This window comes from Anopheles ziemanni, chromosome 3 (assembly GCF_943734765.1).
Source record: "Anopheles ziemanni chromosome 3, idAnoZiCoDA_A2_x.2, whole genome shotgun sequence".
In the NCBI taxonomy this organism is placed as follows: Eukaryota; Metazoa; Arthropoda; class Insecta; order Diptera; family Culicidae; genus Anopheles; species Anopheles ziemanni.
The window spans coordinates 39,943,293-39,967,777 of record NC_080706.1 but is presented as its reverse complement, the minus strand read 5'-3'; the positions used below and the strand labels follow the sequence as shown (position 1 = coordinate 39,967,777).

The 24,485-nt window shown below is 46.7% G+C and overlaps 1 protein-coding gene across 1 annotated transcript; it reads left to right on the top strand.

The window, feature by feature from the left end:
* The first annotated feature begins 5,069 nt into the window (after window positions 1-5,069).
* On the top strand, window positions 5,070-23,322 carry LOC131288701 (3-hydroxy-3-methylglutaryl-coenzyme A reductase). The gene is made up of 5 exons (XM_058317868.1): window positions 5,070-5,403; window positions 17,391-17,478; window positions 18,818-19,393; window positions 20,752-22,473; window positions 23,092-23,322. The coding sequence occupies exons 1-5, from the start codon at window positions 5,070-5,072 to the stop codon at window positions 23,180-23,182; spliced, it is 2,811 nt and encodes a 936-aa protein (XP_058173851.1). The 3' UTR covers window positions 23,183-23,322.
* The last annotated feature ends 1,163 nt before the right edge of the window (window positions 23,323-24,485 follow it).

The following is a 24,485-nucleotide window of genomic DNA, read 5'->3' as shown; positions in this document are numbered from 1 at the left end:
CATCAGCCAGTGCCCATTAGTATTCCGGCGGGCCAGTGCGAAGACGTGATCGCAACATTTATTTACCCTTTTCAGGGTGTTTCTAATGAGCCCGGACCACCACACCACCCAGAAACGAAGGGAACCGGTCAAAAATTAAACACGGTATACCTCCGGACAAACCGCTTCGGTCGGGGTTTTTTTTACAGCACCTTCTAGCATCACGGCAAATCTTCTTCCATTTTCCCACCGAGAGAACCCCGCGATAGCGCGGTTGTCTTCGCGAATTAGCGTGGGATTGGTCGTTGGCGTTGTCTTTTTTAGTGTTTCTGTCAAGAAAAAGTGTCATTCTGAACCCTTGCCAACTAACCACGTGTAGAGTTTCGGCTGATAGTTGGACACATTTTCGAGCCAGCTCGGGCGGGGCACGCCTGGAACCGGTTTAGTTTAATAGCACCTAGACCCTTATGCTGCGATCGAATGATAAAATGGAATGATTTATCGTACGACGATTTGTCTTTGAAGAAAAGAGAAATCTTTTTATGATATGCTGTCGAGATGATAGAACACTAAATACACACTCAGGATTAGAGTTTCTTCTAGTATTCTTCTAAAAAAATCTTCAGTAGAAACGGTAGGTAATAGAAGTGATGCGCGTACTGAGTAAGAATGAATGATTAGAATTTTACTATTGAATTGATTAATTAAACTCCTCACGGTGAGTTTTTGTAACTCCTGTTTGAATCTTCTTTTTAGCTGGAACTCATTTTTCGCATTTTAAATTACAAAAGAGTAACTAAAAGAATCATCGTGATGATTGTTCAGTGCGATTTGAATCGTCTGAAAGGGTTGTTATTCTTATCAGTAGTTAATAGTATTCATAGAAACTTCCGGTAAGTCATAGGACTGCATAACAGAACGTTTGTTAACGTTTGTTAGAAATTATTTTACTAATACTATGAGAGTGAACTGTTCGACAAAAATTAAATGGAACTTTCATATCGTTCGACACGTTAAATATCCATCAAAATTTTCCATAGACATTGTTTATGTGTACCTCCAGATTAGCTACACTTGTCATGTAATGATCAACGTGTTTGTTGCATCTGGCCAGTTAACTGTTTTGATTACATTTCTTCTCACGTTGTCACTTATCGTACCGGATATTGCAAACCTCTTTCCAATCACGTTCGGTGTGTTTGCTCCTTTTCCCTCGTGTTGTGCAAAACAACACGCGAACTCTCACGCCGATCTCCGTGCGCCGGTACGGGGAAACAGTGATGACGATCGTGAAGTGGAAATGCCCGAGTTTTCCAACGTAAACAAACACCGTTCTGGCGCGGGCCCCAAGATAAACAAACCGAATGACCGCGCGCCATCTTTGCCTGGAAACTCCGTGCGAAATCTTACAAGTCTGAATCCCGGGAACCGATCGCACCGATTCCGCTCAGCACATCTCGTGGATGTCCGGCGGATGGTGAAGACCGGGAACCGCGGATCGAAAGTACTTGCTAAATGCGTTACGGTAGTGGTTAACAACAAGACGCCACCATCGTTGGGAGGCGTGTGGCGGTTGTTCTATTTCCGTACGCATTAAGCCGATCTTCAGGCCAAACGAAGTGATTAATAAGCGCAGAGAGAAGCATGCGAACAAGCAGACCATCGTTTTACCCTCCTCCAATGCCTTTGATGGAAGACAAACTTTAGCCATGCAGCCGCTAATCTTTGATCATTCCCTGGTGATCGGGGAAAAGGGCGCGTAAAAACACCATTTTACCGGCAACACTAATTGCGTACTGACTAATTTGCTAATTACTAAGGTACAATTTGGTAATTAGGAACAAATTCTAACCCATTATCGAATTACGTCTTTGAGGAAAACAAAGACTAATGCGTCATCGGTTGGCCGATGAGTAGAAGTACTTAACAAATTATATTAGAACAAAAACGGTACATTCTACAGCTCGTTTAGTGGTTTCAAACATTTCCCAGACAAAATATCCATCAGACTTATCAGATAATCGAATGGACTCTGACACGCGAAATGTCTATCCACAACCTGTTGATAAACAAATGCGTGTTCCCCCAACGTACCCTGAACTTATACTAAACCAAACTTAACCGAAACAAATGGCCGTTGCTTGCGTCGGTAGGTTGATTATTGATGCCAGAATATCGACCCACCATATGGTTTCGCTATCCGAAATCTGCAAGCTGCAAATTAATGAATTGTTGATTTCACCGAAAAGTGGTGCGGCCAAAGGTTGTGAACTCATAACTTTCTTCCCATCGCTGGCAGGGATATGGTCTATGTCAGTGGTTGCTGTTTGCTGCCCCAAAGCGTAGGAGATAATCGAAAGCTGCAAAAGTGGTTTCACGGGATGATGGTGACGTGTCCGTTCCATTGAATTGTTTTGCAATGTTTTATTTTTGACAAGGATTGTTTTCCAAAATGTTTAGTTTTCTTTCCTACATAAGTGAAATAGGACAACATTTAGCAGTTCATTTAAGTCCCCCTTTGTCCTACATAAACATGGGATCGCAAAACAAGCAATATCCAAATCGAAATGGCTTGGTTTAACTTTGGTTTGAAAATTTAAAAAACACTTCCAGCCACTAGTTTTAAAATTGCAATTGTTATTTGTTATAATGATACATAAAATGCATGACGCAGCATATATACCCATCCCATATCCCTAGCATAACAAAGGTTCTTGAATTTTAAATGGTGTATATAATTCTTTATGTTTTAAAACGAGTGCTGGATTTTGTTTTTTGTTTCTAATTATGAAGGACATGGATAATGGCACGTAATGTCTTTGAAAAATGCTGCTAGAAGTAACGAAAATTATAGACACAATTTGTGGGAAGACACACACCAAAATTATACTAACTCTGTTTATATTTTTAGTACACAAAATGTGTAATCAGCTGCTACAAAAATTTGGAGCCCAAACAGGGAATCATTCCTCTGGTTCTGAATTAAAGAAGTATATGAGTAAAAGTGTAGAAATAAGAGTATGTTTAGACAGTTGCTAGTCATCGCAGAAATTTAAATCCTATGGAGAGCTTCAAATCCCCTACGTTCTATTGTTTTCCTGGTTCCAATACGTTGAAGCATACATAGAATAGAATGTTACAGCTGAACCAGTGTTCCACCATGTGTGCGCATCGTTTGCTTTCATAAAAAAAAAATCAATTATCAGTCGTTGATCGTTGAGTTAGCACCATCTGTGGCGATCTCCGCTGTCCATTATGATTTGGCTTTGGGTAATTTGGCTTGAATTTGCCATGATGCCAAAGAAACGCTCATTCACATCTACCCGCTGATCACGTTGGGTACACGAACGAAAAAAAAAGAGGAGCCAAGCGCAAAATATGGTGGGAAACATTAACGCGTGACATCTCCTTCGTACCGGCCCAACGACAGATCGGGTTCAAGAGGGGCTTGATGACAGATAAGAGCATTGCGATCGGGGTGGGGGGAAGTTGATGCTAAACTTCCGCAACAGGTATAAATCGTGTGTAAGCACATCGACAAATATTGGCCCAATCCTGCCGCGAAGGTTGCCAGACCACCGTGACACCGTCGCGGGGCGCATCAATCGTCCCCTCAGACCCATTTATTTAAGATGAGTTAAGCACACTTCCCCCTTCGCCCGGCCAAAGATTATGCCCCCGGTGCCCCGTGCGTGCGTGCGTGCGTGCCAGAGTGTGTGGCCTTGCACATACATAACAAGCATCATTTATCCATCCATCCATCTGTCGATTTCGGTCCCGTATCCATCAATGAATCTGCTGCGTGCTGTTATCTAACAGTGGGGTTCCGCCATGTTTTCCCCCTTGTGCTCACAACACGCACAAACCCTTTATCCTCCTCCTTGCTCCTTGGTGCTCGTTGAATGGGTTTTGGGAGTGCGTGGAGGGCACGCCTTGATTTGCACGACGGATCGAGGGCGATCTGTGAATCGAGCATTTATCACTCACAAGCAACCAACTTATGGCAACTTCATGTACGTTTCTTTCCATTTCCAGTGCAAAGTCCAGCGGGTCCCGGCAAGCTCCGTCGTCCAATAAGCGCTCTTCCTTTCGTTGGAACACTACGTCATCGTCGTGTGCAGGCCGCCGTCCGCTCGACTTCGACCCCTTGCGGGAAAATTCCGCGAAGAAGAACGCTAGCAACATCGCGCCACCATCAGCATTACAGACCGGGCAGCGGGGTTTGTGTGTGTCACCGCGAGAGAGAAAGAACAGGCCACCGAGCTGCTGCAGCAGCGCAGCTGTGTGCTACGTGGTCTCGGGATCAGGCAGCAGCAAAGGCCGCGGATCGCACGACCGACGGTTCAGTCTCGTCGGAACCGCGCTACGGTGAAGAAGTGTGTTTGTGGCCAGCTCGTTCGCTTGCCAGTTTTCCCTCGCTCCGGGTTTCGCGCTGTGTCGACCGTGTTCCCACATCGAGCTGCGGCCCAACCCGTTTCAACCACATTTTCCCGTTCCCAGGGTGAAAAGCACCGTAAGATCAACGCTCACGCACGCACGCACGAACGTCTCTCGATCGTCTCTCGATCGGCCTGGAGGGGAAACCAAATCGGTTCGTTTGGCAGAGTGCAGGCAAAGCAGCATTGCGGCGCGGTGTGTCTGGTGTGTCATACGTCGATCTCTGCACTTCCGAAATCCGTCGAAACCGAAAAGGAGAAGTGCGCGCGCGCCCGCGTGTAGTCGGATGTTGTTTCGCGTGCTACTGATGCCGGCGTCCAAAGTCCAACGCAACGTGATGCAAACGAATTTCTAATCTCGGTACCAAGTTCAAGAGGAACTGCCCTGGTGCACCTCGATATCCGGTGTCTGTCTCCCTGTGTGTTTTTGTGTGTGCAAGTTCGTTTAATCGTTCGATTCAGTGTCCAGTTATCCCTCGCGCGTCCTACGTGGCCCAATCGAGAAACAGGAGAGTAGGGAGTGTTTGTGTGTCGGTGTGCAGCCTTGCACCACTTCGGGTGCCTGTGCCTGAGTCAAAGGCCAAAGGGTTGCCCCCAAACGTGTCGCCCAGAGACTTGCCCCTTGCGACGACACACCAGAAACACCGATTCACGATGCGTCTCGGGCGATTGTTTCGCGTGCACGGCGAGTTCTGTGCGTCCCATCCGTGGGAGGTGATTGTGGCGCTGGTCACGGTGGTGGCCTGCATTCTGTCGCTGGAACGCAATACGGCACACCAGCCGCCGGATAGCGATGCCGAGCGGATGCAGTCGTGCCCGAGCTGGCGCTACGGAGGGCGCACGGTCGGCGAGGGGCTGCTGCACTGCGAGGAGGCGGATCAGAACATCATCGACATCATCCTGATGATGGTGGTGCGCGGCACGGCCATCCTCTACGTTTATTATCATTTTTGCAATCTGCAAAAGCTCGGCTCAAAGTACATTCTGGGTGAGTACTAATGTAGGGCAAAGTCTGTTCGCTTATGAATCACCCAGTCCCTGGTGTTACTGTTTTTCCTTATCGTTCTATTGTTTTTGTAACGCGGATTTGTTTATTTAACCATCATTTAATTTGCCGTCAAGCGTTAAGTTTTGATTAGTTAGATGCATTTGTCAATCGTTTTCGTCGAAATCGAAATGGTCGTTATAATCAGTACAAACGATCGTTACTCACCCAGGCTCCCTAATTTCTAGCTCCTAGGTCTATGAAATTGGACGATCGTTTATTTTTAACTATCGGTGAAATTAAACAAATCCGTATGTGATTCCATCTACAATCTCCTTCATCATATTTAACACATCTGCTAAGCGAATCTTCTTCTTCCTTCGATGGGCCAGTTGCAGTCGGGCACGCGCAAACGTCGTGCAAAAATGTCCGCAGCTGAGCTAAGGTCATCCGAAAAACCGTCTTCCAGCCGTTTTTACCCTTCAACTGCAATTGTTTTCGCTCCCATTTTTACCACTTCGTTTTCATTATTATCATTTTATTTTTTCTGCAGCTGAAGCAGACGACTTACATTCGTTTTACAAATGCCTACTGGGTTGTACTACTGTTCGTCTGTTTTTTGAATTTCACAGATGCGCATGAATTGTTTGTTTCTGTTGCGATTGAAAAACTACAGTGTGGTTTTACTCAACGCTTTGGTGGCCGTTTGCATCAATATAAAAAATAGTGCACATGGAAAGAGATGTTTAAAAGTGAACCGTGTGGAGATTTAATCCAAGAATTTTAATCATCATTTTTCTAATTCGAAAATCAAAACGATGCGACAAATTTCTAGACGACATTAGTTTTTACTTCGAAACGGTCGACTTTCTGCTTCTTTTGGTCACTGCAAGGTTCCTATTACACTATTCTTTTTTGTTTCCATTCCAACAGATGCAAGTTTGCGTGCAGCGTCATTGGCTAAAGAAAATCGTTGTTTTGTGGCACGGCTTTTAGTGCCACGCCGGCCTTCTCGGGGCGCTTCGGACGCCCTTTAATCGGTCCGGTCTACCAGCTTTCGGGCAGATGAAGTTTGTCTTTTCGGTTCTTATTTATTCGGCTCGCTTTTCGGAAGGTTGCATAAAACACGACAACCTCTCCCGCTCCGGGGTGCAATAACGCTCGCCATGCCGTTGACCTTCCGCCCGGTTTCACCCGAAAACGAATTTTCTCTTTCGCTCGGACCAATTTCCATCGGCGGCTCACGCTGGCTGCGTTGCGTGCTGGCTTAAACTACACCCGGCCCGGAGTTCGGTTGTTGTGTTTCCAAGTCCAAACCGACCTGGAACGGTAGATATCAGCCACAACCAACCGCGTGGTGAGTGTCTGTCGTGAGCAGCATATAGCTTGGCGTTCGCTTCTCTTAGCGACTCTTGGCGGGCACGTTGCTATTTCGGAAGATCCCCGCGCGGACGGCACAGGGAAAGCCACCGCGATGGGAGAAGGCATCTCTCAAGAGGTCCGTAGAGAGTAAAGTCGTTTACTTATACGGTTAGAGATGCTAATTAGCACCCTGGTTGCTGAGAGGTGGCCGGTGATGCTGTATGCCTTCTGTCCCAGCATAGAGTGGGCTAAGATGCTGCAGCCCCGAGCACGAACGGGGACGTACTGCTGGTGCCGTTTTGTTCTTCCTCCTCTCTTTTACGGTCAGCTGACGAAATTGGACTGTTTGCGGTTCATGTTCAATGCTTTCGAGGCCACCGCCGCCGTCGTGTACCGTACGCTAAACGATCGAGCCTGAAACCGTGGGCCGATGAAACCGGTCAAGGTTCGATTACGGGGCACCGGCGAGGCAGCGGCTGGGGAGAATCCCACAAAAGTTTGGAAATGCACGCTAGAAAAACGCTGGAAGTTAGTAAACAACGAACCCTTGTGTTTGGACAAGCGCGATGGAGGCTAAATCAATGTGTTGCTGTTTGATTTGCTATTTCGGGTGTTGGTCTCCACGACTTTGTTGGGCCTCCCTTATTTGTTGATTGAGCCAGCATTTCGTTGATTGTTGTTTCTATTGCAAAAAAAAAAGTGTCTTTTTCAATTTCTTTCCGTGCGCACGAGGGTTCGCGAAATAAAGAATTCAGATATTGAATGTGTGTCGTACTTAACATAGTCCTATCGCTTAAAAAGGCGCACTTAACATATTCACAATGCTCGTTGAACTGCTTCCTGCAAACGGCACACACGATAAGCCGCACCGTCGGTATCGTCACAGATCATCTACGACCCGTCCCCGTTTCGGTTATGCCGTTTTGACGATTTGAAAAGTTCAGCCACGACCGCAGGGAAGTAGTGTGTCGCACCGAGATAGCACACTCACGCTTGACACACCAAAGTCCATGGCAACGGTACATCAAGCGTTACCATCTCGCGTCCACCGGATGTGTAGGGCCACATTGCTGCTACTGGAACCCTCGGGCTTTCGGGCGAGCCCATCGCGCACATTCCGCGTGAGAATCTTTACACGCCAAAACCGACGAGACGAGAGATCCGTAAGCGTTCGTTTGCATAAAGTGTGCGACATGGCCAACATCGCGCCCATAATCGGCTTCCTTCCTATGTACGACGGGTCAACGGAGGGAGAGAGAAAGAGAAACCCTTTGCCGGCGTTGACAAGCACATCAGGTCATGCACCACCTGCACCGTGTACCGGTATTGTGTGTGCATTAGTGTTTGTAAGTGGAAGGAAGTCAAGGTTGGCCACATAGGCCACCTAACGTTTGCCATAGTCATTAGTAGCGCCACCGGGGCGCACGGTGGAGGTTCTTAATCTGCTGTGTAACGACCGCGCAGCCTTCCAGCTTGCCATCAAGTTCACATCGTACGCTCCTCGCGATCTCGCACCAGAAGAAGGTTCTTGCAGTCGATCGTCATCCAGTGGTACGTTGGTGGTATGACGAAAAACCGATTTCCCACCCGTCAACCAATTGCCAATACGATCGGCCCCCTTAGGCTTGATGGGCTGATGCAAAACGACGTTATTCCAACTCGTAGAAAACACTTCTTTCGAGCCTTCGTTCCTCGTTGGAGGACTTGCGCAAACAACGCTGCATCTTGCACATGCAAGCCACACCCGCGATGGTTATTAATACAAAGAAGGTCGCAAGTGTCTTTCGGGGCAACAAAAGAAACAAGAACGCACCCCTCCCCTTCTCTCACGGTTGATCATGGATGCCTTCCGGGGAATTTTATACGCGTTAAATCCGTTGTATTCGTGGTGCGTCTTGCGATTGAGGCAGGTGCCTAGTTCTCGTCATGCTACGGCATTTTGCATTCCTTTCAGACCGACCTACGTCATCGTAGGCCGATCGATTTCTTCCATATTATTAACATTAACATGCGCAATGCGTCTACAGACAGATTACCGCCATATTGCCGCAAACCAGAACCCATGCCGCCACCAGTTCAAGGACAGAGGCCAATTGAAGTCATCTTCGCTGTGAACCATGGTAGCGGCGGTGCCATGCATCGCAACAATCGTCGATCCCCACCTGGCAGGCAACCTGCCAAACCTGTTCGCCTTTCCTGAATCTTAGCCCGACCCCGGTGGTGGTTTTCCCTGGACGTCAATACCACCAGCGCATCGTCCTGGCGATCCTCAACGCCTCGAATGACGTCAAACCGACTGCGACTTAAGAGATAACACGATCCGCAGGGTTGTTGATCGGGAAGAACTCACAAGCTTTCTTTTATTGCTCGTGCCTCCCAGGTCGATGGGGGGAATAATGAGAGGACATCGCCGTACATGCCGATGCTTGGTTGGGGGTAAAAGAACCCCTCCTTTCATCGACCACTCCCCCTCCAAGCTGGACTTGCGTCAAACCCTAATGACGCGGACCTGTTTCCATCGGGAAATCCTGAGAAATTATCGCCCTTGTATTCCGCGGTCCGCCGCACATCATTGTTTGTGCGAATTCTTTGAGGCGCATTGATTCATCTGCATCTCCGAATGGTTCTGTCGGAAAAGTGTCGCCGTGAAAAATTATCACGCCCGTGTTAAGTAAACTAAAAACCGCCTGTGAGTGGTCCAAAATCTCCACAACGTTGGTGTGACGTCCCAAAAGCTTGATGAGTAGGTCGATCGAAATTCGAATCACAATTGGATGTGGGATCTGTTTCTAGAACGCGGTTTCTCTGAGCAAAACTATAAATTTCTAAATATTGCCTGAGCGCGGACATCTTTTGCTCGCCCGATGCTGAATGCCAATGACGCAAATGGATTTTTTTATTTAGCAAATATTGGCATAGTTTTGCGCCAATAAAAGAGCCGCACGGCCCAAATGGGAAACCGAAAGGATGATTATTATGCAAATATGCGTTTGCTTCATTCACTCCTCTCATAGTCCTCATAGGTTATTTATAGTGTTGTGCCTTATGAAGCTTGAGGTTAAATTCATTCATATGAATCTTTCACCTAAGATTAATTTAGATTAATCTTTTAGAATTCGAATCTTAAAGCCTTGATTCTTCGATGAATCTTCATGATTCTTTCATGAGCGTGAATTGAGTGACAAAGAAAGTGTCTCTTCCCAGTTTTTGGGCTTTACACTTCTGCTCTTTTAACATTAATGAATCGTTGGGATTCATGAATATCGTATAAAAAGGTTCAGGAATTACTAAAACGAAGCAAAACGTCATTAAGTTTTATGAATCTGAATCTGAATGAATCTATTTTTTTTTTTTCATTCGAATTCCTAACGATCTTCAATCTTCCTCCTATTAGAACTGACGCTTTATTGAAACAACCTGGTGAAAGTATCAATAAATGAACACTTTTATGTAACACTCAACATAAAAGCCGTCAGTCAGGAAAGGAACGAGGATCGTCGGAGGATGTCAAAAATTGGAATACATTATCGTGCGGATAACACGCTGCAAGCGGCGGCGGGTGGCGTGTAAATGATGGATTAGCCCGTCTTGTCCGAGGCTTCTTTCACCAACGCGCACAGGCCCAGCAAGCAGCACAAAGTCCTAAATTGTTGCCATTCACTTCGATCTTTTCTCGTTTTTGTTTCACCGCACGCATCGGAGCGGGGAGCTTGCCATAGTACTCGGTTTTACCTAAACAAACGCCGCTCCGTCGGCCAGCTCTGAAGGCTTCCTTCTTCTACGCCGTGGGCTCGTTCGTGTCGCAATGGTTCCGTGACGTCACTAATGACTTTTGTTTGCTTCAACTTCGAACCGACCAAAGCAAGGTGGCACGAAGGTGGCAGCACCCGGGCAAGAAGGGCAGCATTCTGTCGGCCAAAGAGATAGCGCTAGAAGTGCTAGGTGCATGCAAGCAAGCCGATGTGATGAAGTATCATCGTGACGCAAAGTATCCAATTTTAATTGCTCCACTATTTGCTCAATTCGACCGCTTATGTCATATCTCTGCCCCGGTGAGGCTAGGATCGGCATTCAAATCGGAAAATCAACCTGCGCACCATTAAACGATTCATGCTCGATCCATTCGGTGACGGGATGGATTATTCATTAGACCAACTAAGGGTGTCTGACGTTTCGCGTCGCTCGCAGCATTCAAGTCTACGGCAGTATCGTGACCAACGGTGTCATCAGTGTTATACCGACTGGCGTGACTTTCATCTCACTCCATTTCGTGGCTTCACAACTGATACGGTTAAAGTAAACTAATTCTTGTTCCCGTATAATCTCCCTTCACTGGTATCGGTCATGACTGTGTGCTAAGTTTTTCTTTATTTTTCCTTTGTCCAAATGCAAATGAACACATTTGGAAAGATTCTTACTTCACTTCTTCATTTGCATACATCCTGTTTAAAATGTTAAAAAGAATACTAATAAGTTCCACTATACCCGAACCTTGGACCGGCTAGGGATTGTGTGCGTGTGTGTGTGTGTGTGTGTGTGTGTGTGTGTGTGTTAAAAAGTAGATATTTACGAACGCCAGTTTAAAAATAACGCCTCCGAACATTTAGGGCTTCGGGTTTCTGAAACAGCACGCTGCCCGAACGGTATGTAGATGTTACTTTGCTCAAGTTCTGCAGTAAAACCGGTTAACTGTGACCGTTCCTAATACGTCTCGTGACGTCAAACATCTTTATTGATCGTTATCAAGAACAACCGCATTGCCAATCAATGGGGGTTTGGGAATTTGATTACGGCGCTTTAAAACGCTTAAAATTTATTACGTTGTGTACGAAAAAGGAGCGAGTATTGTTAATGATCATGTTTTTTTTAATTAATGAATATTTTGAAAATGTTATACGGTTATTTTCGAATATTTTGCATTTTTCCCACAGCTCTTGAAAGACAGTACAGCTCACTCAGGGAAAAATATAATTAGAGGTCCTTAATTAATTGTGTGGGGGGGTCCGCGACAGCCGAGCGGTAGCGCCGGTTAGAAAATCGGCCCATGAGCGCCGGGGCTCACCACCTCGACGGCGTGGGTTCGAATCCCAACCGAGACCGGACTCTCCCCTGTACGAGAGGACTGACTATCCACGTACACATAGGGTAAAAAGTCTCGTAAGCCCTTTACAGGGCAGGCATGACCAACAAGGTCGTAACGCCAAGAAGAAGAAGAAGAAGAATTAATTGTGTAGTTATTTATTGATTCAGTGGAACGTTGGAATCCTACATAAAGATTATTGACCTGCGTAAAACTATGTTTTAATGTATAGATATTGTCCCACACTTTCACTGCTCTATGTAAATGTGTTCGAAATTATTTCAAACAGGGCAACTAATAGAGTCCCTTGTTATACAACTTTTTCATTTACGCCATGTACTAAACCATGCGCCCAACGCAAGGCAGAATCAAAGGATTTTTAAATTCCTTCACCGGCATTTGAAACTGTTTGAGTGTGTGGAACGGGAGAAAATCCGCTCGAAAACAGATCGCGGTAAAGCGGGACAATCTATCTGGGTTTTGAAAAAACGTTTATCAGTCCAACCGAACAAGGTCATCGTAGAGAAGGCTTGTTTTGTCACTGAAGCTAGGATTAGCAGAGGGCAGCAGTTTGTTTGTAGCGTTTGAGCGAGCTAGTTTGTGAGTGTCTGTGTGGATGCAGCTTCCGACGCGCTGGTACCATTCGGTAGCGATCTCGATCTCGATCGATCGGTCGGTCAGCGCGGACCGGGGCGAATGATATCGGCGTTTGGACCGTCTCGCGAGCCCTCGCACGATTCACTGACCCACTTTAATGGGGCCAAACCGCATCCACGAACACCAGCAGCGCGCGCGGTCGTCGAGAGAGAGAGAGAGAGAGAGAGAGAAGCCCGAGCGCGGACGCGTGCAGCTCGGAGGCTGACACCTTTCCAAAGTCAACGCACAATCAAAGCATCACGGCGTGTAATTCAGGCCGCCGCACGACCGAAACCCCTGCCGAAAGCCTTCGAGCGCCTCCAAATCGGACAGCGAACACCGATTCCACCGCGCCGCGGGTTGTTGGTGTGCGTTGTGGCAAAATGATAAACTCCGAGGCACGGTTCTTTTGGGGTCAATCGAATCTTCACTTTTCGATAGCGGAAACTCGTTAATGCGCAGTCGAAAACAAACGGCGCCGATTATTTGCCCAGTTTTGTCATTTTTTCGACTTCCGGGCAGACGTGAGACGTAAAACAAAAGGGCAACACGTTCCGGTGTGCCGTACGTCGCCCGGGGCCCGGTCGGATCACTTTCACCGACTCGAATACGTCGATTCCATGCAACGGTCCGATACGGGTGGAAAGTGTGGACACAGTTAACAACGTCACGGTGCGAAAGTGTTCGTTTAACCCGACATTGACATTCCGTGTCACAACATTGCGGGCCTGTGTGTCACGGTGACCCTGGCTGCGTGACGGAAAATCAGTAGTTGCTATGCAATTAAGGAACAGCGGCGTCTCACACGGCCACCGTTTTCCACCAGCTCGCATGGCGCCGTTTGGTTTATTCGTATCAAACTAGTTATTTTTTGATACCCTTTTTTTATTCAACGTTTATCAAGCTATCGAACATTATAAATTCACAACAAAGCGTAGGATATTCTCACAGCGATATGATAAAACCGTAAAGGATTGCAAATGTCATTAAATCCGGTTATGAATGACTACAGCCTGTGAACATCTTCCCCGGTGGCAAAATCAGCATACTTTCTCATTCTGTTCAATTGACAATTGATACCGCCAGAATGAGAAAGCATGCTGATTTTGCCACCGGGGTTTTGGATACTGAGTTGCAGAGCCTCAAAAGAGCTGCAGAGCAACAAAAAATTCCGATGTGCGTATTTTATACAATGTTTGTAAATTACTCTTCAGTATTTTAGTTGACGAGCCTCTCCAACTCATACTTATATAACGGAAAGGAATAAAGAGAACCTCTGGGATATGGAAGTCTAAGCAGACATCACACAGCAATGATCCTTATGATAGATTACTTCATTGTGCTAAATAACTGTCCAACTGGATCGCTTATATGACGACCCCAAACAATAGGCCATCGAGCCCCCGGCCAGCGACCGTTGGCAGTAACGAATTTAAATTCCGTGGCGCTGCTTGTCATTCCTGCATCGGGGCGGAAAATATGCTGCCCACCGATGATTACCTCTGCTGACGCTCGTTAATCGCCACGGTTGCGTAAGACACTTTTCGTTTCCATGCGCGAACGCGCGAATTATGGCCGCGCGATAACAACGAAACGTGGTATTGAGCCGCTCGCAAAGACGGAGCGCAGTGGTCCAGATTTTGGTGTTGGTGATAACGATCGTCGATCATCCGCAACCAGCGCCGAATGTGTGCTAAGCGTAACGTCACTGTCACAGGGTTTGCGTTCGATCGTTGCTTTGCGCGATCGCGATAATGGGGCACCCCATCGTGACTATTCGCCTTCATGCTACGGGGGGATGGAGGTGGTTTCTTGGCGTTGCGGTGTGTTAGGGCCTCAACATACAACTCCCTTGCAGTTGCGGTAAAAATGCTCCGACGCCGTGGCTTATGGTGAGGCCTTTTCTTGTGAGGTCCACATTTTGCTGCAGGTCGCGCACATACGCATACCCTCCCACAAACACACGGACCTTAACGCATGACCGATTTTTCACTGCCCATATTACGCGCCCATTAGGGTAGGGGGAGAGGGGGGGGGGGGGGGGGCTTTTTAGTTTGGTTTTGTTTGGTGAATTTCGTTGCCATTCCGCCAGCGCTCGAGAAATGTTTCGTTGCGTCCGCACGCCGTTGCTAGCTGCTGGCCCGCACTGGGGCACAGTAAGTTTGCGGAGAAAGTAAACGCCAACCCGCGGGCGGGCGCACGCACGGCGCATTCGGACACACATTCCGTTAGGCCGCGTGCGCACTCTGTGAAGACCCACCGACCGGTGTGTGTTCGTTCGGTGTGTAGTGTTGTTTATTTTTTCACCCCACCCCTTCCCCTTGCCCATGCGTCTGCTTGTTGTTTCGGGAAACTTTCGGAATCGGTCCGAGTCGAAGGCTCGAATCCGCCGCGAAATACACTTTCCACCGATAAGCCGTCCATATTTTCATGTGTTTTTCTTGCGTTGGTGGAGCTTGCATGGGGAAGTGATACCGGGTGCCCAATCGCATCGCAACCCCCCACTCTCACACACCCACACACACACACGCGGTGATGAAGGCCACGCCATCAACGCATGGCTGAACGCATTGGAACGCTGCATGGGTCGGCCAAAACTCGAACCTCCCACGACCCGGGCCGCTTGGTGGGTTACTTTTCCGGGTGGATTCCATTGAAATGGATCTGTTTCCTGGAGAGGAGCAAGGGTTTACCGCGCCATTGTTCGTTATGTGCTGGCTGCTCCAACGTTCACGTCGTCTGTGATGCTTAACACGAAATTTATTATTTTTTCCCTTCTTTACAATTAGCACATAGTTTTATACAACACCGATCCTTTCCCTCCTTGCGCCGTTACGCTGCGGTCGTAGTGTACCATTACGACGACCGATTGCAGTTTCGGTAATTTATTTCTTTATTCGACGATTATTTTTAACATGGTCTCGTTATTAAATGAGTGAACGGGCCGCACTAACAACGTGCCAAATCAATTTGCAGAAGGTTAAAAGATGGATAATTAAATCAATTATTTTTGGCTGATAATATCAGAACCCAGATTTACTTTTCATTTCGATGTATCTACTTTCCAAACTGTTCACATTCCCTCAGCGTGTAAATATTCTCTTTTTTCGAAGTTTTCCAAGATATTATTTTTTATATTTAATTCTTTTCATTATTTACCACACACGCAAGTTTGAAGATAAAGGAAGCATATTTTCACCTCGAGAAGTAATGAGACGACGGTAATAACCGATGAACTGAAATATAAATCAAATTAAATCACAATTTATGTTCAGTGACCTTTTTATTTCCGTTTCTATTTTTTTTTGTCTTTTTATTTTCTCGCATAACACCATCGATGTTGCTCTCAGTTCGACCGCCTACTTTAATGTTATGTTTTTGTATTACCACGCTCTCACTTTCATTTTCATTTTACTTCCGTTGATCGTTGGTTTCAATCATGTCCCCAGGGTCATCTGCCAAAGCGAGTTGAGTGAAATTGTATAAAAAAATTGAAAAAATTGTGAAATTGTATAAATTGTTTAGAACAATTGACAAAATTCGTGGAGGAAAATAATGGGTTGGGTGTTATTTCACTTCAATATGCTTTAAGTGTGCGAAATATGAGGTTAGCTCACCAGTCTTAAGCGATATTATTTCATTTCGTACAAAGAAACTACTGTTTTATTTATCAACTTCTTAACATACACTGAAATTAATTTATTGTACCAGTTTGACACTTTCTCCCTTGTTTTTTGAACAGTTAACTTTGAGGCAGTGTAAGATGATGGACAGAGAAAGATTAGGCCAGCAGGTTAAGATCACTGGCGTGAAGCTCAAAGTTTTGTTGAAAATTATCTCAATACAGGAACTCAATAACACAAAGCATCAACTAAACTATACGCCGAGAATGAATTGCCCGGAAATATTTGACCGGTATTGTACCGTATTGTTCGACCGGCAGCAATCATCTCGCAATCGTACTTATGCTAAATGACTTCTATTGAATATGTATTCCCTACCGGTTTGCCGTTCCATAAAGTTCATGCTGGGTACGATGTCATTTTTTACCACCTTCTTTCTTTGCTCGCCCCGCTCTGCTGCAATCTTTCCGCTCGATCAGTTCCCGTCATCACTCTCGGTGGGTTTGTCGTAAGCTTCCGGGTCGACCTTCGGCTGGAACAACACTACACCAAACACCGAGCGACGCTTTCGGCCATGGCAGGGCCGTGAAAATCAAATCCCATTCCCCGTCGATGCGCGATGCCCGAGAAACCGTTAATCGCGAATGTGGCAACAGCTCCACCATTCGCATCGGTCCACGCGTGTTCGCGTCCAGCTTGCCTTGAGAAAACCGAACCAAACCATTTGCGGACAGCACACGGCTCTGAATAGATATACCCTTTTGAATTTTTTCCTCCCTTCCCGCTTCTTCAGTGGTGGTGGTCGAAATTTTGGAAGCACCAAACACGGACCAAACAATTGCCCTGATCTTCGCGCCCCGCGGGAGACGAAGTGCAGAGGCTGTCTTAAATCACGCGATCACTCACGTGCCTCTTTAACGATCCATGACACAGCGTGGCGAACCTTGACTTTACAACGGTGGCAACGCTTCCGACATTAGGTGCACTTACACCTCGGTGGGGGGGACCAAATGGGAGTCATTTATTCCAACGCAAGAAGCAATGTCCATTACCTTACGCTAGCAGGAAGAAGAGTTCTCGCTCCGAACCGGGTGTCCTTTTTTTTCTCCTTTCCATTCCTTCCGCCTCGACAGTTTGTCTTCATTATTTCTATCGTAAAACGTTGATTTACAGCTTCGGCTACTTCCGATCGCCTGACAATAAAAGTGTTGATTTTTGGATGATTACGTTCGCTAATGAAGTTTGTTGCTAACCTTTTGTTTTCGTTCTCTTTCTCTTCCCATTGGTAGGAATTGCCGGCCTTTTCACGGTGTTTTCCAGCTTCATCTTCACGTCGACCGTGCTGAACTTCCTCGGCTGTGAAGTGTCCGATCTTAAGTAAGTAAACAGTAAGGCAGCCGAAAAATGGTGCCGATACATTTCGTGCATACATTTGGCGATGGCTTTTGGGGTTGGTAGTTGAACGTTGTTCGCAAAAAAAGACACAAATACACACACCTAAGGTAAACCATTGTGCGCCAAACTCTTTGCTGTGCTAAACATTGTTCACGGATTTTTCGGTGATATCTGCCCTGGCATCGGTTTCCTTCATGCTGTGAATGAGAAAAAAAAAGTACTCACAAATTCATTTCCCCTTGCATAAGCAAACACTTGATTTTTTTTTGTGGTCACAGAACAATCAAATATTACGAATATTGTTCAACAAATTTGTTTTTCTTCTCTATGCTACAAACACGTTTCTTCCTTCATTGAACATTATTCAATTTCCAAGTAAACAATGCAGTTGTAAGCGCATTAAAATACAATTCATTGTTGACATGTTCACAACTGTTTAAGGTTATCGGTCGAGTAATGGATGTCAATTCAATTAGATATTCGAAGTAGGCGCACAAAGCCAATAAAGCGTCGATTTGTTGTTATTTGTCAGTGTAAAACAAAACACTGATTTTATTTTACGACCAACAATTGTCGCCAATTATCGTTTGCGATAGCAAGACCGGATTTCTCCAAATTAAATGTGTCCATCGGTCGGACTCTTCCTTTTACATGTTTCATAAATCCCCTCACTGGCCCCCTCGCCAGCCCACCATAATGACATGAAACCTTGAGTTGCGCCGGCAGGCTGATCGACGCGTTTAACATTGAGTTTCATAATTTGTCCACCCAGCTGCAGCGACAAGATCAGCTAACGATCTCCCTGCCCACCCAACGTCCAACGTCTGGGGGAGGTTGCTGAAGTGAGACAGGAAAACGCCATGGCCTTCGTCGTTACAGTTGTGTTTTTTTTTTGGCTCGCGCTTCTCGCCTCAATCTCGGTTTTGGTCCATTTGAGGCGCAAAACCAGAAAGCCGAAAGCCGGCCCCAAAAGCTCCGGTGGCCTACTGCACCACGGATGGTGTGCGGATTTGATGCGCGGAAATTGAATTAAACGCGCGGGTGGTGGACAGTTGGGTTGGTTGGTGGACGGTGAACTTGAAACTGCCCATTATCGGGGTGGTTCATGCTGCGCTTTGGTTTGGCCGGTTTCGTATGTGCTTCCACATCGGTGCAAAAAGTGGAAAATGATTTATTTTTGTTTCGGTCGATCTGATCGACACATGGTCACGACAAATTAGGCGGCCAAAGTGGGTTGAGGCGAATGGGACATTATCACTCGATCAGTTTGTTGTGCTTTTGGTTCACGTCTAATTGCATTCGCTTACCTCACTTACCCTAGGGATGCTCTGTTCCTGTTTCTGCTGCTGATCGACCTCTCGAAGGCCGGCATCCTGGCCCAGCTGGCCCTTTGCGGAGCGAACCAGTCCGAGGTGACGATGAACATTGCGCGCGGCATGGAGGTGCTCGGGCCGGCCCTCACGCTCGATACGCTCGTCGAGACGCTCGTCATCGGGGTCGGCACCCTGTCCGGCGTCCAGCGGCTGGAGCTGCTGAGCGGGTTCGCCGTGCTGTCCGCGCTGGTCAACTACGTCGTCTTCATGACGTTCTATCCGGCCTGCCTGTCGCTCATCCTCGACCTCACACACAACGGGGGCGGCAACCGGGTGCAGAAGTGTGGCGGCGAGAACCTGATCCGGCGCGTGCTGTTCGAGGAGGACCGAAAGCCGAACCCGGTGGTGCAGCGCGTCAAGCTGATCATGTCGACCGGACTGTTCGTGGTGCATGTCATGAGCCGGTTCACCATCTCCGACAAGGAGTCGGACGCGGCCGATCAAATCATCGTGGCGCACACGCACGAACACCTGGCGGCGATGAACAAGACGGAAACGAACGAGATATCCGAGTTTATCATGCGGTAAGTGTCGGCACCCCGGGGTATGACAATGCAATGGAATTTGGAGCATTTGTAGAGCAATGGATTTACTTTTTTTTTTGTCTCACATATCGATATTTCGATGGAATTTTTTATCCGCCACAAAAAAGACAAAAATACACTCACCTACCGCTGGACAGCACTTGACCCTCCGGGGACGTGCAAGGCGTGGCACCAGGGGGGAAAAAGGTGGAAATTTATTGTCACACATCGTTGCACCATTTGTTTAACAACTGCTTGGCAATAATCCGACCCCGAGCGGGCGGGGCCTGGGTATCGGTGTCATCTGTTGATCTTGACATGCTTTTTAGCTTCTTCAACGATCCAGCTATCCGCTGTTATGAATTTCGTTTTTCTTCTTGTGCCGCTTGGTCCCGGGTGGCATACGGTTTGGATCTCTCGTTTTTGTGGACATTACATTTAATCTCATCGAAGTGATGAATATAGTTTTTTTTAAATATAGTTATTTTCTCATAAACTATTCAATTAAATTTCGTTTACTAATATCCATTGAAGCGCTTAGTGAGGTTTGTATGTAGCCAAAATAGATTCGATTCTTTGAGATTGAGTTTGATTAATTCTTTGTAATAATTTTATCTTCATTTTTTTCAATTAGTAATTTCAGTAATCAGTGATTTTATTTCAAAATATCTAGCAGAGGAGATACTGTCTAAATGATAGAGAACAGCAAACAAATTCGATCCTTAGGAGCTTTTCGATCAAATTTATTTCCGATCCCTTTGGATGCCTTTTTTACAATTTTAACCCCTCTTAACAGAAAGCTTACTAACACTATATTTAAAATAAATAAATAAAAAATAAGAGAAGATAACGAGAAAACAGTAAGAATAGAATAGAGGAAGGGGAGGGAGCGATAGAACTTACAGATGGTGAGAAAAAAAAAACAAGTTTTACAATCGACTTAGAATGGAAATGTTCTTGTACCAAAACCACCAGGCGCCTCCATCGTTCTATGCTAAAAGTGAACATTGATTCTATGTTAGTTTTTCAATAAGTTTGATGAGTTTTGTTATGTTTTTAAACCATTTTACTATTGTTTTCAAATGTTTTTGTTTTTAATTCCATATACAAATATATTTTTTTGATAAACATAAATAACGTAAATATGCATTTACCACGTATAAAGAAAAAAATCGTTTGCTCAGCTTCGATTAATACTACCCCAATATGTGTTTCACAAAGCAAAAGAAAACTTGATTTGAAATATTTTTTATCTTTTATTCATTTCCTCTAGTCTACACACTTGCTCATTTTCTTTGCATTAATCCGTCATTGCCAGGAACTAACGTATTTACACTTTACATTGCATTTTCCCTCAGCTGGCTGTCCATCAGTTTGGAGCAGATCGTAACGTACAGCCTTATCATCGTGCTGGGCGTCAAGTACGTCGTGTTTGACCGTCACCATCTGTCCGAGCAACTGCTTATTTCCGTCGCAAATGAGCAAGCGGCAGCAGCAGCCGCCGCAGCCGCTGCCGCCGCCGCCGCCGCTGCTTCCGCCGAAAACAACGTTCCTTCCTCGCCGGTAACGTTCACACTGGCCGCGGCCGTGTCGCTGGAGGAAAAAGCCACCCAGAGCGAGCTGACTTTGATCGGCAAGCGGCGCTATGTTCGTAGGACCCGCCGACACACCGTGGTGGACGAGAAGCAGTACGGCGAAGTCTTGGCCCTCTCAACCAGCGATGAAGACGTGGATGAGGATGAGGAGGAGGAGATGGAGGAAGAGGAGGAGGAGGAGGTAGAGCGGGAGCCGCGCTCACTCGAGGAGTGCATTCAGATCCTGCAGGAGGACGGTGGCGGTAAGCTGTTGAGCGATGTGGAGCTAGAGATGGTCGTGCGAGGTGGACGAGGTGTTTGTCCGCTGTACAAAATCGAAACGATCATCGGAGATGCGGAGCGGGGTGTACGACTGCGGCGCCACATCGTGATGAAGGACGCTGGCCGTAACCCGGGCACGCTGAACGATCTGCCCTACCTGAACTACGACTACTCGAAGGTGATGAACGCGTGCTGCGAGAACGTGCTCGGCTATGTGCCCATCCCGGTCGGATACGCCGGGCCGTTGCTTCTGGATGGCAAACGCTTCTACGTACCAATGGCGACGACCGAGGGCGCCCTCGTGGCCAGCACGAACCGTGGCTGCAAAGCGATCTCGATCCGGGGCGTGACGAGCTTCGTCGAGGATATTGGCATGACGCGAGCCCCATGCATCCGCTTCCCGAACGTGCTGCTGGCGGCGCAGGCCAAGCGGTGGATGGAGTCGAGCGACAACTTCCAGCGCATCAAGAAAGCGTTCGACTCGACGAGCCGGTACGCACGTCTACAGGACCTTCACATTGCGATCGACGGCCCGGTACTGTACGTTCGCTTCCGCGCCTTCACCGGTGACGCGATGGGCATGAACATGCTGTCGAAGGGAACGGAGCGCGCCCTCCGCGACATTCAGGCCGTCTTCCCGGAGATGGTGATCATCTCGCTCAGTGGCAACTTCTGCTCGGACAAGAAACCGGCCGCCATCAATTGGATCAAGGGACGCGGCAAGCGCGTCGTGTGCGAGACAATCGTGCCGGCCGACAAGCTGGAGGCAATCTTCAAGACGAACGCCCGCACGCTGGTGCAATGCAACAAGCTGAAGAACATGACCGGCTCAGCGGTGGCGGGCAGCATAGGAGGCAACAATGCGCACGCGGCCAATATGGTTACCGCGATCTACATCGCCACCGGGCAGGACCCGGCCCAGAACGTCACCAGCAGCAACTGCTCGACCAACATGGAGACGTGCGGTGACACCGGCGAAGATCTGTACATCACCTGCACGATGCCCTCGCTCGAGGTGGGCACACTCGGCGGCGGTACCGGCCTGCCCGGCCAGGGCGCCTGCCTGGATATGCTCGGCGTGCGTGGGTCACACCCGACGCAGCCGGCCGAGAACTCGAAGCAGCTGGCGCGAATCATCTGTGCCACCGTGATGGCCGGGGAACTGAGTCTTTTGGCGGCACTGGTCACGAGCGATCTAGTCAAAAGCCATATGCGACACAATAGGTAAGTGTGCACGCCAAAGACCTCGCCAAAGATTATTATGTGAACTAAAACTAATTAATCAAGCTGTTCATCTATTTGAGAGAAAAGATGTGAAAATTAGATGTATATTTCTTGATGGACTACGAGATGTTACTGTTTTGAAAATTTGATGCACAGTTCTTAATGAACTGCGAAAAAATGCTGGTTTTCTTTTATGTAGGTAGTGTACGTCTTGCCTGAATCCTTTTAGGCGCGGGTTTTTGACCACTCTATAAAAAATGTTACAATTTAAAGCCAAACAAATCGTGCCAACAAAATCTTAAAAATATAAAATAAATTTTTAAAGATGGCTCAATTTATTTGCTCTCCAGAAGAGTGATGGAGATGTCCATAAAAAAACTAAAATCGCCAAAAGAAAGTGAATACTTAAAAAGTAGCCGTTTACAGATTCAAAAAATCTTTAAAAATTACGAAATTATAGCGTGTGCTCTTTTCAAATGAAATCAACGAACGACAGTACAGTAGTTTTCTATCAGTAATTGCCCGGAATACATAGATGTTTAAAAAGTCCTTTGAAGTAAAGTTGATACTAATGTATGGCCCTCTTTTTTCGTTTGCTTTTTCCACCTTCATCCACAGATCATCTGTAGCAGTCAACCCAAATGTTGTTCCACCGGCACCAGCGATACAGGCGCCCGCAAAAGGAGGCGAATCGTATCCTTCATCCTAACAAACTAATCATGCTCTAGCCGTAGAACGGATACACTCAACATATGATAGCGATGATCTTTCTTTAATTTCGACGATATATAATAGACAACGCATGCAGAAACAGTAGCTGGGTCAAGCTGGGCAGCTTTAAGCAACCCCGTCGTCCCGCGTTCTAAAAAACCCAATGGACGTGGTCTCCAAGAGATGGGTCAATCTATAAAGTATGGAGAAGAAAATCACCATAGAACTATAATTTATTTTTCACACACACACACATACACACACACACTGAAACAAATAGACCAACGTTTCCTTGCATTACGAAAACCGACAATAATATATTGTTTATAGGCCTGGGAAAGACTCGAAGACAAAGGGACGTACGAAAAGTAACAAAACCATGGCGTACGTACAACTCTTCGGTATGCACACTGCTTGCCGATACCTTACTCTATCCCTTAGTACTTGTCTTGCGCGAGGTTAACACAAAGTGGTCGGTATGGCCTTAGACGTAGGGAAAGCATTACGCATATAAGAGTGTTAAATGCTACTGGCAGGGGCTCCGCGTAGCTACGCGCATCCGTGAGTGAATGAATGATATCTTTTTCGTTTTTGTAAATAGCATTCATTTGGGTTGGGTTTGGCTTGTGGGTAACAACAAATGGACGGACATTAACAATTCGAAAAAGGAAGAGAGAAACTGCTACCGCGGCCAGTGTTGTCAACTACTTACTCTCCGTCTTTCACGCATGACGGATACTGCCGAATTGCAAACGGGCGCAAAATAATGCAAAATAGATATAAGATTACTTTGGGAATCAACAAAGTGACAGAGACACAGAAGAAACCATGTCGTGTGTGTGTGAACGACGCTCTAGCATGTTCTTAATTTTAATCAACAGTATCTGGCCTACTTGATGTTGTGTTGGGTTGAACGTTGAGGTAGGATACAAACATAACGTCGAAAGGGCAAGTCAATCAAACAATGGACAAGATGGATGCATTTCCCTTGCCACCTTTTTTAGAGATAAAATCACCGGGATCGCGGAATTAAATGGAAAAAGCGCAGAACGTGGCCACCGTACATTAAAACACATTATTCCGAAACAGTGTGATACGTGGATGGATGACGTTTCCTGTCCGCATAGAGATAGCGGCCGTTTTCATCACAACACTCGTTCCTTGCCGGTCGGTCCTTCAGACGCACGCAATGGTGTAGGAAAACGCTACTATTCTTCTAAAAACGACAGAATGCATGTTCTAAAAAAAGTACGACATAAGCAGAAAAGTTGGAGCAAAGGCCAGAAAGGATGATGTGCAAA

Bases quoted from the DNA above. Each gene is read 5' to 3' on its own strand.
- LOC131288701 (XM_058317868.1), top strand. From the start codon at position 5,070: ATGCGTCTCGGGCGATTGTTTCGCGTGCACGGCGAGTTCTGTGCGTCC. The intron at 5,404-17,390 runs GTGAGTACTAAT...TCCCATTGGTAG, and splicing joins CGGCTCAAAGTACATTCTGG to GAATTGCCGGCCTTTTCACG. The intron at 19,394-20,751 runs GTAAGTGTCGGC...ATTTTCCCTCAG, and splicing joins ATATCCGAGTTTATCATGCG to CTGGCTGTCCATCAGTTTGG.